Source organism: Balaenoptera physalus (genome assembly GCF_965194825.1).
Source record: "Balaenoptera physalus genome assembly, chromosome: 16".
NCBI lineage: Eukaryota > Metazoa > Chordata > Mammalia > Artiodactyla > Balaenopteridae > Balaenoptera > Balaenoptera physalus.
Genome location: NC_138898.1, coordinates 14,292,328 through 14,308,963, shown reverse-complemented (window position 1 = coordinate 14,308,963; position 16,636 = coordinate 14,292,328). Strand labels below are relative to the sequence as shown.

General features: G+C 44.6%; 1 protein-coding gene across 8 annotated transcripts in view; it reads right to left on the bottom strand.

Annotated features, from left to right (window-relative positions):
• SLC13A3 (solute carrier family 13 member 3) overlaps positions 1-16,636 on the bottom strand; it is a 95,006-nt gene that overhangs the window by 18,806 nt on the left and 59,564 nt on the right. For 6 of the 8 annotated variants that reach the window (XM_082431402.1, XM_082431400.1, XM_082431403.1 and 3 more), the window contains 5 exons: positions 14,244-14,429; positions 11,892-12,017; positions 7,561-7,656; positions 6,484-6,588; positions 2,022-2,119 (listed from right to left, as the gene is read on the bottom strand). In XM_082431402.1, the coding sequence (XP_082287528.1) occupies positions 2,022-2,119; positions 6,484-6,588; positions 7,561-7,656; positions 11,892-12,017; positions 14,244-14,429 (611 nt within the window). The remainder of the gene's footprint in view (positions 1-2,021; positions 2,120-6,483; positions 6,589-7,560; positions 7,657-11,891; positions 12,018-14,243; positions 14,430-16,636) is intronic. The other 2 variants (XM_082431405.1, XM_082431399.1) reach the window with 2 other exon arrangements.

Genomic DNA, 16,636 nt, shown 5'->3' with positions numbered 1-16,636 from the left:
AATACAGAAACTGTCCTCTGTTTCAAAAATGTGAAAGCAGAGATGGACAGGGAGGGCCAAGTTTCACCAAACACATTCTCCTGCATCCAATCAGCGGCACACAAAAATGTTATGTGGCGTTTGAGTTTGGATATGTCCTAGAGAACTGCTAAAGCCAGGGGTGAAAAGTGACTAAGGGCCCCACTCACTTCCTAACTGGGAAAGCAAGGCCCAGAGGGTATAGGAACTTTCTCAAGGTCACCCAGCAAATTCGTAACACAGCTGGGATTCCGCACATCTATGCCATAGTGCCCTCCCCACAGTCCCAGCTGAGAGGAAGCTTTGGGCCTTATAAGCCCACCCACAGGTGACAGAACCATGGCTGGGTACCTGATCTAGAGCAGCCAGGCCACAGGCTGGCCAGGAAACTCTGACGCTACGAGGTGACACAGTAGGAAGCAATCTGCTTTTATAAGAACAAGCTGGACCAAGCAGTTTCTGACTCTCAGAAGCATCAGTAGGAAGTAGAGAGACAACTCGGTGAAGAGAAGTGATAACTGAAGATGCAAGAGCGGACAGAGAGAGAGGGCCGGGTGATATGGAGGCCGTGAATGGGCTGAGTTCTGAGGAAGCAGAACGTATGAGGAAATAGGTACCGTGAGGAGGCAGTGGCTCGGAGGGAGCAGACACACGTAGAGAAGGAGTAAACCCTTTAAGAGAGTAGCTGCTACAAGGAAGCAGAAGGTGTGTGGGGCTCGATGCTTCGAGAGACAGAAACAGGAGGCAGGAAGTAGCAGGAGCGGTGAGATTAGGTACTGTGAAGGAGAGGGCGCCACTCCACCAGGGAACAGGAGTTACAGTGAAGCGGCAACTAGGATGAAGCAGAAGCCACCAAGATGCCAAAACTCAGAAGCAGTAAAAACTCTGAACAGACCAAGAAATGATACCAAGAGTGGATGGTGAGGAATGCCGGCTGGCCGCAAGACAGAGAAGCAGAGAGGAAGAGAATAACTGAACCCCGTTCAGTGGCAGAGCCTCAGGGGCCACAGCCTAAGCCCCCTTGGACCCAGGGCTAGCCTCCTCGAGGTCCACCTCTGCTACAGTAACTGTCTGTGCGTCCCTGGGAAATCGGCTCCCTACTGGTCCGTATGCCGTACTGCACACACACAAAACCCCACTCCTCCTGGAAACTGGAGCTGTCCTGTGTAATACGCTATATTTTTCCAACAATAGAAGATAGTTGGATTACGACCCCCTAGTTCCTGACTCCTGGTCCAGAGCTCATCCCACTGCCCCAGATGGAGATGGGCCAGTCACAGCCTCTGTCACAGGTGGCAGGTGTTGGCACCTTCCTCTGCAGACACCGGCTGGAATTCCGGTGGGGTCTCAGATTGGTGATCTGAAGGCCAGCCTACAGGCAGTTTGGTGTGGAGGGCTCAGTGATTCCCTGAGGCTGAATCTGAATGCCTATAGCCAGTTTTGCCTCAGTTCCCCCACCACTTGCTATCCGTTTAAACCCAGCTTGCGGTTTTCATCTCTGGGCCCTTGGGCAACTGACTCGCAACTCCTGCTTTGGGCCCAGAGTTTTTCTGGGCAAAGTCGAGGCTATTGTATAGGTACTTATATGACTAAAGAAAATATTAATAGATGTCCGCAAACCTCTTATTGAAGAAATTAAAAACATTTTATTTGTGGACACAAATTTGAATTTCATGCCACGTTCACAAGTCATGAAATATTTTTCTTTTGATTCTTTTCAACCATTTTAAGAATGTGGAAGCCATTATTCTTAGCTCACAGGCTGTATAAAAACAGCCAGCCAGCTGGATTTGGCCCATGGACTATAATTGCTAATCCCTGCCCTGGACTGTCACCTCTGGCAGCACTGAGTACCCAGACATGGTAAATGCTCAGACAGGGAAAGGGAAGAAGCAGCACCACGTGATTAGTACGATAGGGCTGTCAGTCCCAGGAGGGCCCCGCCTTCAGGCCACTGATTACCACGCTCCAGGCCACCGACACCCCAGCCTTGCCCACCTTACCTTTAAAGTCAAACCACCACTTGAGAGATGGCTTTTGGGACGGGAAGAAGAACAAGATGGTGACAATGGACACGCCAGTGACAGCATCAGAAATAAACCTACAATGACAAGGCCCCAAAGCATGTGACCCTGGGCATCTCAGCAGGCCAAGGTTTGGCAGATTTGCAAATGAGGATTTGTCGAAGGGAATTAGGCCACAGTGAAGGGGACATTGTTGGAGGCCACCGGATTCTGTTCTGCACTGCAATCAGCAGGGATGCAACCACCCGTGGATGCAGAAGCTCTTTATCCACTGCTCCCTGGGGCATTTAGACTCTGCTTGAGCCAAACAAATGTTTATCCTCCCATTTCAAGGACCCTAGGAAGAGGGACTTGATCAAAGAGGGGAGAATCTGAGAGCCACAGAAGGTTGGGGTCTATGGTACCCCCATGCATCACCATAACCGGGGCTCCTGTAACAGCCCTGTATGTATTTGCTCAGCTCCTGCTTGCATTCCTCCTGGGATGGGCAGCTTAGTACATGGAGCTGCAGCCCATTCACACCAGCAGAGCCCAGATGGAGCCCACCTCATAGCCCCTCAAAACCTCACTACCACCTTGCAAGGATCCACAACATGTCCTATGGAGACATTAAGCCCACAGAAGTCTCAGAAACAGCCCTTGAGGGCAGGCATCTTCCATTTCAGATGAGGAATCTGAGGCTCCAAGAGCAATAGCAACTTGCTCAGGGCCAGACCATAGTCTGTAGAGGAGATGGCCTTGAACTCAGATACATCTGGCTCCAAGTTCAATGAAGCACAGAGCCAAGTGCCAACAAAAGGGCTTTCAGCCCACATATTTGGGAATAAGAGTATTCAAACAGCCAAGAAACTGGAAAAGATGGTCAATATCACTGTAATAGAGAAATACAGATCAAAACACATGCTAACAGACAGGCAAAACGTGAAAAGGGTGATAATATCTAATGAGGATGTTGAGAAACACTTGCTGGCAATACATTTCAAAACTTTACATGTGAATACCCCTTAATCCAGTTGTTGTACCTCTAGGAATTTATCCTCAGGAAATAATTGGGCTCTTGTACACAGATTATGTACCGGGATGTTCATTATTGACAAGATTAGAAAAAATGGAGGATTTTTAGCAGGGACATGTTTAAATATATTGTGTATTACAATATATATAATGAAATACCCCTCAGCTGTTCACAAAAAGGATAAAAGATAATATCAATTGTTACATTTGACATGGAAATACAACCAAGTTACCTTGTAAATTAAAAAAACAAAAAGCAAGTTTTTATTTGCAGTATTGGACACGATCCAAAAAGGAATTGGTTAAATAAATTAAGATGTGCCCATTCTATAGACTACAATGCACTGTTTAAAAAGAATGAAGTAGGTCAGAAATAGCAAGTTGTCTATGAGCATATTATTGTATTTTCCATTTTTTTGTTATATGTAAACATATATGTATGTGTCTATGTATTAATACGGGTTGTGTGTGTGTGTATCTGAAATGTTATACATCAAACTGTTAGTTGTGATAATCTCTGGGGAATGAAGGAAAACTAACTTTTACTTTTTCAATTTAGCATTGTTTGAGTTTTTTATAATGAGCATAATTTTGTAACTAAACAATAAAGAAAAAAGCAGATCACAAATACTATGTTTCATGTATATGTATAACTGAATCACTTTGCTGTACACCTGAAACTATCACAACATCATTAATCAACTCTACTCCAATATACAATAAAAAGTTAAAAAAACAACAAATACTACGTTTACTGTAATCACATTTCTGTTTAAAAAATTCTTGTGTTTGCTAGGCTTCTTTTTAGTGAGTTTGCATGTGTTTTGAAATTAGTTGTATTGAGGTATAATTAACATGCCATAAAATGCACCCATTTTAAGGATATAGTTCAATGAGTTTTGACTAATGTATATGGTCCTGTAACCACCAATGCGATCAAGATGTAGAACAGTTCCCAGACAGGCATTTTTAAAGTCAGAAAAAAGACGTACATCAGAACTGGAGACTGAGGTTCTAAGTGATTTTCACTATTGTTGGAATGTTTATAACACCAGTTTTCATTTGAAAACAAACCCAAAGTACCTACATTTTGGAAAAATAGAAGAATGGTAATAAGAGCCACTTCTTTTGGCTCCATGATATTATATTGTTTCTTCCTCATAAGAACCCTCATGAAATTGGAACGTATATCCCCCATTTTACCAGGGGTGGGGGGAGTCTGAGGCTCAGAGGGTGAAGTGTGTAGGGCTGCTCTATCCAGTATGGTCGCCATGAGCCACATGTGTCTAGTGGACACTTGAAATGTGACAAGACTAAATGTGGCAAGTGTAGAACACACATCAGATTTTGAAGATTTAGTGTGGAAAAAAGACTGTAAACTAGCTCAACAATAATTTATTATATGGATTACATATTGAAATGATATAGTGTTAAATAAAATACATTATTCAAATTAATTTCATTTTTTTTTTTTTTTTTTACTTTTGTATGTGACTACTAAAAAATTTTAAGTTACATTTGTGGTTCACATTACATCTCTGTTGGATGGTGCTGATCAAAATCATCAGAGCTCGCCAAATCCAGAGGACATATCTTCCATCTAATCGTGTTCTAACTCACACCAGAATTTGACACATTTGCCCACTCACTCTTTCCTTAAACACTTCCCTCTCTTGGCCTGCGCTAGTCCGTTACTCCAGTGTTTTCCCCCTACCTCGCTGACTGCCTCTTCTCCATTTTCTCTAATGGGATCATTCTCTACCCAGCTCCTAAATGTTGGGGTTCCTCAGAGTCTTCTCTACGCTTCTATATGCTTTCCCTGGCTGAGCCCATCAATTCCTAGGGATTTAAATTGGAAATTTATATGGTGACCCCCAGATTTATATCTGCAACCTGACTCCTCTGAGCTTCAGGCTTGCGCATCCAACTACCCTTTACAGTATTTGAAAGGCATTCTAGACTTGACACGTCTAAAACAACTCCAAAATGGAATTGTTGATAAACCACCCCCAACCCCCTAAAGAAATGTTATTCTCCAACTACCCACCTATGCAGGTACTCCTTTCCCTCATGCCCCCAAATCCCACCCAGTAGCAAGTCCTATCATTTCCAACTTTGAAACATATCTTGTCCGCTCCATCTCCATTGCCACCACTTTCATTCAAGCCATCGAAGCCTTCGTCCTCAACCAGGGTTCAGTAAACATCTCCTATAAAGGGCACACAATACGAAAACAGCCACAGACAATACGTAAATGAATAGGTGCGGCTGTGTTCCAATAAAACTTTATTTGTAGATACTGAAATTTGAATTTCATATAATGTTCATGTGCCACAAAATGTTATTTGTCTTTTGACTTTCCCCTAGCCACTTAAAAACATTTTAAAAAATTCAAAAACAAGCGGTGGACCAGATTTGGTCCATGAGCCTTGGTTTGACAACCGCTGGGATCATCTAGGTGGTGGTATAGCTCCTAACTGTTCTCCCCACCTATATTTTGCCCCCACTATCCATTCCCTAATAAATACAGCTAACATTTGATTGAGTTCTTTCTAGGTGCCCTTCTAATCACTTGACATGTATTAACTCACTGCTCCTTATAACAATTCAATGAAAATTGGACTATTTACAACGCCATTTTACAGATGAGAACGCTGAAGCACAGAGAGGTTAAGTGCCTTAAAACCCTCCAATAGCTTGCTACTGATCTCCCATAAAAAAAAAAAAAAAAAACAAGACCAAAATTCTTAGCATGTCCAACAAGACCCTTCATGGTCTGGTCCTCACCTGCCCTTCCAGTCACATGTCTGCCAATTTTCCTCCCTCCCACCAGGCCCTGGTTACACTGGGCTTCTTTCAGTTCTTCAAATGTTGATTTCCACCTCAAGCTTTTAGTAGATATTCCCAGTGTGTCTTTAATTTTTACTCTTCCTAAATTTTGGTTCTTTCCAGAACTATCCAAAGTCAATGCCCCCCACTCCATTCTTTTATAATATAACCCTCTCACTCCTCCTTTCATAGCACTCATTACAATTTGCAGTTATTTTGTTGTCTATTTGTTTTTATCTCTGTCCCCAGCTCTGGCGTAATGTTTAACACAAAATAGGTGCTCAATAAAAGTTGTTTGAGTGAATGAATGAATGAATGATGTGCTCAGGGTTGCACAGTTTGTAAGTGGCGGAGCTGGCATTCGAACCCAGTTCTGTCTGATTCCAAACGCAAAGCTCGTAACACATGAGACCCTAAATGTTTTATCATCCAAACCTAAACTCTTTTGAGGGCAAAAGAAGGAACTGTTAATAATTACACAGGATGAAAGGTGGAAACCTAGCCCAGTTCTCCCCAGCTGCACTGCCTCCTCAGCTCTGGCGGCCCAGCCCCGAGTCTTCCCTGTTGAACTCCATCCCATGGGTCCCCAGAGTCTCACCCAGGGGTGAAGAGGCTGGCCCAGCCAGGGATGAACTTCGGGTCCCGGGAGAAGAGGAGGATGGCGAATATGCAGAAAAGGATGAACACGGCCTGTTCAGCAAACCTGTGGCACAGAGATGCAGACACCATGGTGACCGTGGGCTGTGGCCGGACCACAGCACAGGAAGCCCTCGGGCAGGGGCCCACTGGGTGTGACTGGGCCAGGCCCTACCTCTGAAAGCTGGAAGTAGTTCACTCCCCAGGTGGTCCCGAGAGTGTGGGGAGTGGTGTCCCAGGTGTAAGTGATTCCTTTCCTGGGGCTCCCACGCTGCCCTAGGATCCTTCGTGAGCATCAGGCACCCCTCCCCACAAACCATTCATATCCTTCCCACTGGGAATTTCCCAGAGTCCTAGGGACAATCCAGAGAGGAAAAGAAAGTGAAACAGAGACAGAGTCAGAAAAGCAGAGAGAAAGGAAACTGACAGAAACAGAGTTAGGCCAAGAGAGAGGAACAGTCACACATACAGAGGGGGACAGACAGAGAGGGACAGACGTGGAGAGAGGGGTAGACAGAGGCAGAAAGAGAGAATCCCTGAATGTTGGAGCAAATATCTACCCAATGTGCCCATTTCACAGATCAGGGAGCAGGGCCCAGAGAGGGTTAGTGCCTTGCCCAAGGCTACACAAGAAATTAGTGGCAGAGTCAGACCTTGTGTGAAGGCCTGCTAACTCTTAGTTATTTTCACTATGTGAGAAATACGCGCTAAACAAGGTTCTGGAAGCCACCCAAGGCAGCATCAGGTATTCCATGAACCAGGAAGGAAAGTGTGCGTTAGGCAGGAAGGTGACAGGTTCCCCCTCCAAGTTCAACCTGAGAGGCTTACTGGTCCTCAGGGTATCTACCCCAGTGACAGGGCAAGAGCTGACTGTGTAAGTCATCTCCCTACCCTCCATCTCTAGGCTCCCAGGCCACTGGTCCTGAAATCCCCTTGGGACTCAGTCTCCAAGGGGGTCAGGGATTAAGCCAAGAGGTAGCTCTCCTGAAAGTCTAGTACCTGGCTCTCTCCCCACCCTGAGGACCTCTGTGCCACGTACTTGATGGGCCCCAGGTTCTGGAATTCCTCCTGAATCATGGCTCGAGCCCTATTTTCTGCATCACTTCTGATCTCAGATTTCTTCTTCCTCCAGCCCCTGAAACAGAAAGTGGGGAGGTTAGGAGTGGCCACTGCAGTCTAACTAACGTCTCACCTACCCCACCACCATCTGGCCAGGTCTCACTATCTCTGTTTTGGAGACTCTGCAACAGCCTGCTGAGTGGTCTGCCTGCCTCTATGTTCCCTTTCTAAAATCTGTTCTGCCCACTTATAGCCTGGATAGTCTTTTAAAAATGTGAATCTGATCATATGGCTCCCAGGTTTAAAATCCTCTAGGGGGTCAAACAGACTCATGAATAAACAGACAAACCAAGGAAATAAAATAGAAAGTCCAGAAATAGACAAAACCATAAATGGGGATTTAATCTATGATAAAGTTGGTATCCCAGCTTGGTGTAGAAAAGATGACCTATTCAGTCATTGATGTTAGACATACAGATCAATGGAATCGAATTGAGAGTCCAGAAATAAACCCACATTTCTATGGTCAATTGATTTTTGATAAGGGTACCAACACCATTCAATGGGGAAAGAATAGTCTTTCATCAAATGGTGCTAAGACAACTGGATAGCCACATGCAAGAGGATGAACATGGACCCCTACCTCATACCACATACAAAATTTAACTCAAAATGGATCAAAGACCTAAATAGAAGAAGAGCTAGACCTGTAACATTTTTTCAAAGAAAACATAAGGGTAAATTTTCATGGCTTCAGATTAGGCAAATATTTCTTAGACATGATACGAAAAGCACAAGCAACCAAAAATAGATAAATTGACTTCATTAAAATTAAAAACATCTGTGCATCAGTAAATGGTATCAGGACAACTGGATGGCCATCTGGAACAAAAAAAAAGTTGGATCCAAACCTGTACCCCAAGGTTGGGTCCTTACACTGCACCCTAAGGATAAGCTCCAAATAGATAAAAAATTTAAACATAAAAAATATTAAAATACTAGAAGAAAACATGGAATTATTCTTTTATAACTCCTATAATGGGAAGACCTTTCTAACTGTAATTGAAAATTCAGAAGCCACATAAGAAAAGATTGATAAATTCATCTACATAAAATGTTTCTAAAAAATTCTGCATGGAAGAAAGCACTATAAGGAAAGTAAAATATCAGGAAAAAATATTTGCAACTCATACTCAAAATAAGCACTAATCTTATAACATAGAAAGAGTACTCGAGATCAATAAAACCAAGACCAACAATCAATTTTTTAAATGTACAAAGGATATAAACACACAGTTTAACAATTCACAGGAAAGGGAATACCAGGGTCTCCCATGAATATATGAAAAGTTTTCATATTGCTCCTCAATATGAAAAGTTTCTCAAAATTACTTCTAAAATAAATGCAAATTATTTTTCTCTTATCAGATTGGCAAAAATCCACTTTGCTGCATGGAAACAGACACTCTCATACATTGTAAATGGGGGAACAAATTAGTGCAATTCTTATGGAGAACGACTCGACAATATCTATTAAAATAAAGTGTTTATTCTCTGACCCAGAAATCCCTCCTATGGGGCTTCCCTGATGGCGCAGTGGTTGAGAATTCGCCTGCCAATGCAGGGGACACGGGTTTGAGCCCTGGTCCGGGAAGATCCCACAAGCTGCGGAGCAGCTAAGCCCGTGAGCCACAACTACTGAGCCCACGCACCTAGAGCCTGTGCTCCGCAACGAGAAGCCATCCCAGTGAGAAGCTGGTGCACCGCAACGAAGAGTAGTCCCTGGTGGACGCAACTAGAGAAAAGCCTGCGCGCAGCAACAAAGACCCAACGCAGCCAAAAATAAATAAATGAATTAAAAAAAAAAGAAAGAAAGAAATCCCTCCTATGGAAATCTACCTTACAAAAATACCTGTTACTATATAAAATGGTATCTGTCAGGGAGACCAGTCACCAGAAAATATATAGTATCTGCTTGTATTTGCTTATGGAAACTCTGGAAGATTACCCGAGAAACCAATAAAAGTGGATACCTGTTTGCGGGGGATGTATTGGGTGACTGGGTAATCGAAGGCATGGTTGGGAAGAATTCTCACTGCATACCTCTTTGTATTGTTTTTGATTTTTGAACCGTGTGTATGCGTTGCTTATCCAAATTAAACAAATAAATTCTTCTCTAAAAACTCACAACGGTTCTTCTTTATGAAGATCCATGTCCCACAAGGCCCTCAGTGATCTAACCCAGGGTTTCTCAGTCTTGGAGCTCTTGACAATATTGGGGCAGGATCATTCTTTGTTGTGGGGTGGGATCATTCTTTGGTGTAGGGGGTTGACTTGTATATTGTAGAATGTTTTGCAGCATCTCTGGCCTCTACCCCATGGACCCCAGCCCAGTAGTACTTCCTCGGCTGTGACAACCAAAATGTCTCCAGACATTGCCAAAAGTCCCTGGGTCGGGGTGAGGTGGGGGGAGGTAAAATCATGCCCAGTTGGTCATTTTGCCCCATCGCCCACAAATCTCCCTCACACCGTGAACTCAGTACCTTTAACTTTTTTCATTTCCAGAAGACCCCTTGCTACCTCTGGCCTGGGGGCCTTTGTACTCATTGTTCTATCTGCCCGGAATGCTCTTCATCACCCCGATCTCCTTCTCTCCCTTTACTGAGTTAATCTATTCATTCTTCCTATTCCTGCTCAAAACGCACTTTCCCAAGGAAGCTCTCCTGCCCTCCCAGTAAGGTGAGAGCCCTCTAGCGTGCACCCTCAGATCTCACCAACCATTTCCCTCCCAGCACTAATCATGACTGGTATTTCTGCTTTGATTAGCTGTTCACTGTCTGTCTCCCCCGACCTAGACTGCAAGCTCCCCAAGGGCAGGAACGCCTCAGCCTTGCCCAGGGGCTGCATCCTCAGCACCTGTGACAGCATCAGGCACGTAGCAGATGCTCGGTGGATACTTGCTGAGGGAAGGCGATGTCATGGGATTGGCCGGAACCTTTCCTGCTACCCACCCAGAAACACCTCTCTCACTGGGCTTCCCTCCACCTGCATTTTCTTCATCACAGCCTCCTCCGAGACCAAGTATTGCAGATGTCCAAGGAACAGGCAGACAGGAGAAAGGGGCTCTGTTTCAGGCTCAGCACTGGGCAGTTTTCGCACTCTCCCTCATTTAGACTTTATTTTAGCTGTAGCTCATTATTATCCCCCATCTACAAGTGAAGAAATTAAAGAAGTAAAGGCTCAGGGAGGTGACAGAGTTGCTCAAGGTCATGCAGAACCATGATGTGAACTCTGGTTTATCTGAGTCCAATGTCTGGGCTTGCTTCTCTCGGCTAAGCTGGGCTTTGAACCCTGAGTTTCTGCTCTGAGGGATCAAGGAACACCACGATCAGAGCCTTTCTATTCTCAAGGTGTTTTCACATCTCTTTGATCCGGAGTAGCTCTTACCGGTCCCATTTTACAGATGAGAAAAATTAAGGCCCAGAGAGGTGAGGGGACTGAGTCAGAGAATGACTTTATGACATGCCTGCTACCCCAGCCCTGAGCTGCAGCTCCTATTTTTAGTATTCCCCAAACTCCAGGCATTCATAACCTACTTTCACAAATGTTCCTATAGCCACATACCACAGGGCTCATGTTTCCTTAATATTTTCCTCCAACTAGACACAGCATTTTAATTAAAGAAATGTATTTAAATGGAAAACTTTCTATGGCTCCCGTATGTAGAAAACAAGAATCACTTGTCATACATAGAAAGTACCCACGAAAATAAAGACATGAAAGCAAAGCAAAGTGGCTAGATACCACTGCTGGCTTTAGTCTCTGGGCCTGAGGTTTGCTCTTTCTTTTTTAAAAGGCTAATTTGGAAAGGTTAGAGAGTTAAAGTTTTTCCTCACCCTACTGAGACTTTCTCCCCAACATAAGCAGATCGATTCTACATGAGTCGATAAAGGAATATTTTTCTCACTGTCTGAGTCAATGTTATTTGATACCTTGTCCTCATGACCCCCCAAACTCTCTCCTGTACTGAGGCCCCGTGAAATGGGAAACGCTACACATCTTCTCCTCTGATATGAGTGTGTACCTTACTTAAGTAACAACACTATTAGTAATTATTGATGGTGAGCGACATTCACTGAGGGCCTGGGCTTAGCAGGCGAGTTCCCACACCACCTGTAACCCCCACATCCCTGGGAGGCGAGGAGGACTACAGGCACCACATCTGACATGAAACTGTAACGACTTAGGAAGGCCACTCGCTACTGAGCACGGTTCATCCCGCCGCAAAGCTCAGCTGAAACACCAGGGTACCTCAGGGTTATCCCTCCATACAGGAAGGAGATCCAGAGCCAGGCCACCAACAGGAACATCAGCATGAGAGGGAAGGCGAAGATGAACCAGGAGCCGAAATTCACCACGTCGCACTGTGGGAAGAAACTGGAGACAAGAGGGAGGTGAGAGCCCGCCGGGGTCAGCCACGCCGATGGATGCACATATACTTACAGAGGAAAACTAAAGGAAGTATGCTCAGTATTAACAGTGGGATTGAACGTCGTTCAAATTTTTTTTCTGTTTTTTCTGAGTGTTCTATAATGTGTCTATATCGTGCATGATCAGAATAAACTAATAAAATGTATTTGGGGAGCAAAGGCCAAGGAGAACATTCAGGGCAGCCACTTCCCTGTCTCCCCAGGTTCCCCGATGGGGATTCAGAACCCCACGTTAACCCCATATTCCTTTCAAATACCCTCCTTCCTGACCAGAAGGTCCTAGCTTGTGCAATTAAATGTTATATATGATTTGCATGTAATTTGCATGCACTTTACTCAAAATCCTTCATGTTTGATACTTTTACTTACAGCTCCGGCATTTTCCCCCTAATTTCTTTTCAAGTTGGAACAAAGCCTTGCTCACATCAGAGCAGACAGGCAGCCTAAAAACCCTCTGATAGCAAATGCCCTCTCATTCTCCCCAACCCCCAACTCAGAACCAGCCCCTGAGGCCCCCAGAGCCCACGTCTTTCCTGTCCAGCCCTGGGGATGCGCTCCAGCAAGAACTAATACCCAACACTCTGCTTTCTCCTCCCAGTCAACTGCTCCTTTGCTGGCGCTTCCTGATAATGGAGGACACTAAAGGGTCAGCCCAGATCGTCCCTACAACTGAAGCAGGACCATCTTGGCTTCTGGTTTTCCAGTCTCACAGCCAAGTCTTGCTCAAAGAATGGAGACGAAAAGACACCGAAGGTTTGCAGTGGGCTGAAATCAATTGGGGAAATACTGATACCTGGCCCCCATCCCATACCTCCTGAATTAGAATCTCTGCAACCGAGATCCAAGCATATTATTTTCACCCTCCCTGGAGACTCTAAAATGCACCCATGGCTGAGAATCACTGTTTTTCATCATACTCTTAAAATCAAAGGATTTGAGAACCTGAGAATATGGTGCAGGGTTAAGGTTTTAAAATTGGTTCATGAGGTAAGACATGGGCGTACTTAAGTTTTCTCATGAAAATAACTTTGACTACCCGCAAGTATAGTACTGATTTATGTACACCAAGCCCACTCTCAGGAAGACCAACCCAACCAGCTTTCCCTCCATCATCCCAGTAAGTCCTTGATTCTTTGGTTGAATACCAGATAAAGAAGTTGGCCAGCACATGTGGCCATGTTGAATATCAAATAATTTTGTTGCTGTTTGTTTGTCAAATGCTTACATTCATAGATTAAATGCATCTCCACTGCAATGAAGTCTTAGAAACCCCACCTCTCAGAATCCTGGAATCTGAAAATACTTAGAATCTTGAAGGATTCTAAGGATTTTTTTAAATCTTCAGACTCAGAGGTTGGGAATAATGGAATCAACGACAAGCCATCTTGTCGAATCCTTCTCTGCTTCTCACGCCCTGACGGATGGCCACCCAGCCTCTGCTTGAACAGGTTCAGCGATGGGGAGGTTTCACTTCTTGGCAGAATCCACTCCACTGCTGGCCCGTGTGGCTGGTTGCAAAGCTTCTCACGGCACATCACAGCCACACACCAACACCTCCCACCGGGGTTGGTTTTAGAAGCAGATGTCATATCGTGTCACCCCTCGGCTCTCAGCTCTCCTCTGACTCCCCATCTCACTTTTAGGAAGAGCTGCATCCTTACAATTGTTGCCTTAGTCTGGGCTCTTCTTACCTTATCCCCTTCTGAACCCCAGCCTGGCTGGTCTTTGTGCTGTTCCCCAGGACAGTCCCACCTTTGTACAAGCTATTCCCTCTGTCTGGGATGCTCTTCCCTCCTGTGTCCACAAAGTTCACCCCCTCACTTCTAGGTCTCTGCTCAAATGTCACCATATGAGAGAGATCACACATCCATGACCAACCTACATGAAACAGCATCACTCCTGTCACCTCTACTCCATTATCCTGCTTTATTTCATAACTCGTCACACCAACATATTATATATTCTTTTGCTTTTTCCTGTATTGCTTGTCTCTCCCACCAGAATGGAAGTGTCCCAGAGTAAGGACTTTGTTGGGGTTTGTGCATCGCTGGGTCCCCAGAGCCTGGCCAATAGAAGACATTCAACAGACACCCCTGAATGTTGGATGAAGGAGGAGGAGAAGAGTAGAAGGAGAAGAAACCCCAGTGCTGGGGGGCGGGGCACTGGCTTTTACCTCTTGAGTTGGCCAAGCAGGATGAGGTTGGGGGCCGTGCCCGTGAGGGTGGCGGTGCCCCCGATGCTGGCTGAGTAGGGGATGGAGATGAGGAAGCCCTTCCAGATGTTCCTGCGATATTCCTCCTCCTTCTTGGAGTTAGCCTGGAGATCCGTTGGAGCCTCCGCCTCCTCAGGACAGTCTTTGCTTTAAACAAACCCAAAGAGAAGCCATTCAGAAGACACTCAGAATTCCTGGCCTTATGGGGAAACACACTGCCCAGGACGGGAGAGCTAAGTGAACTTTCTAGAAGGCAGTTGCCACAGGCTCCAAAAACCTCTAAAAATGTGCAACCCTTCAGCTTAAGTGTTCTACTCTAAGAAGTTGTCCTAAAGTAACAATTGGTATTAAATATAATTTAAATGGAAAACAACCTAAATATCCATCAAAAAGGGATTGGCTAAAAAAGATGATCCTCTTTCTGGATGGAATACCAATGCAGCTATTAAAAATGGTGATTTAGATGGGTGTTTATTAAAATGAAAGATGTCCATTATATAAAGTGAAAAGGTAGGTAACAGTACTACTTAGTTTTTTTATTTTAAAAATATGCACATATTTCATGAATATATGAATATTAAGAAAAGTCTAGAATGGTATACACAAAGTTGTTTTGGTGCCTTTCTTGGGGATGGAATTATGGATTTTTTCCCTCTTTTTATTTGTACTATCTGGGTTATTTTCCTGGTACAGTTGAGGAGTTTGGGGGAAAAATAAAATTAAGAATTGTTAATTGTATGATTAAACGACAATGATGTTGACACAAATTTATTGAGGTGAAAAGATGTCCACTACACTCCATTAAGTGAGATGATGCGTTATAAAGTGGCATATGTAGCGTGATCAATTTTTTTAAATAAAGAAATGCACTTATGTATATAATAGAGAGATATCAAGAAACAGTCTAGAATAGTATTTACTTAACTGTTCTAATCTATCTTTGGGAGTGAGATACTGAGTACATTTTTCTTTTTGTTTAAGAGTTTTTTTCTTTTTACTTGTGCAATTATAAAATGTTTATAAGTGAATAAAACTAAGAATTGTCCCGCGTAACAAATCAATTTCTTTGAAAGAATGAAAGATAGTTCAAATATCTTCAGGCCTTAATTACTAACATGAGGGGCCCCTTCTCCAGAGGGCAGTGGGGATGCGATCTGGGTCTGAAAGGAAGACAACGGCTGGAAGCGGCTGGAGACAGATGCCTTGGCCTGACTTTTCAAGGTGAGAGGTCTGGTCAGGAACCTGTGGCCTCCCTCAGAGCTGGGGCCCCAACCAGACTGAGCCTCACAGGAGAATGAGAGAGGGAAAGGGCCCTCAGGCTCATCTCGTTCACTCCCTTCCTCGTTTGGATGGGAAACGGAGGCCCAGAGTGGGGCTGGAGACTGCATCCAGTGGACATGGAGCTCCAGAGAGTGGGGATGAGCTCTTTCCCAAAAGACTCAGCACAAGCTCTGCATGGGCAGGTGGTTCCCAGGTTGCATGGTAGTGAGTAGCTGGGCCAACTATAGAACCCATATCACAAAGCTGGACTCAAAGCCCCCAGACAAGGTGCCAGGAAGGAGCGCAGGCCATGGGATAAGAGAAACTCATGTAAAATCATGTCCCTCCTCTGCTAGAACCCTCCACCAGCTCCCATCTCATTCAAAGTCAAAGCTACATCAATGGCCGATGAGGTCCCACATGCTCTGTCCCTCTACCATTGTCTTCCTGCCACACAAGCAACCTCTCTGACCCCCACCTCCAGCCACGCTGGCTTCCTGGTTGCTTTGAACGCTCAGGACTTTTGCACCTGCTGGTCCTTCTGCTGAGAACCCTCTTCCCACAGATCCTTCACCTCCCACAGCCGTTTGCTCAAGAATGACCTTCTTAGTGAGGCCTTCCCTGACCACCCATTTAAAAACTGCCCTTTCCCCCAACCCCATCCCTAGCCTGCTTTCCTGCTTTGTTCTCCTGCATAGCACTCACCAACCTTCTGACACACTATGGATTTTACTTGTGCATTTGTTTCTCCGCAAGAGCAGGGTTTTTTTTCTGTTTGTTGCTGTATCCCTGACAGTACCTGGCTCATCATAAGCTCTCTATAAATATTTGTTGAATGAATGAAACAGACCTGACTGATGCCCAGCAATGCCTTGAGCAAGTCACTTTACTTCCTGCTGTTTGTTTCATCACCATTAAATCGAGATAACAATGCCATTAATAACAAGCATTACCATCTGTGCATGGAAGGCCCAGAAACCTGCTTTAGCTACATGTTCTCATTTAATATCAAAACAGCCCTATAAGGTGGGTTCTGATATCGTGTCCAGTTGGTAAGTGAAACTAACTGAGGTTCAGAGAGGTTAAGTGACTTG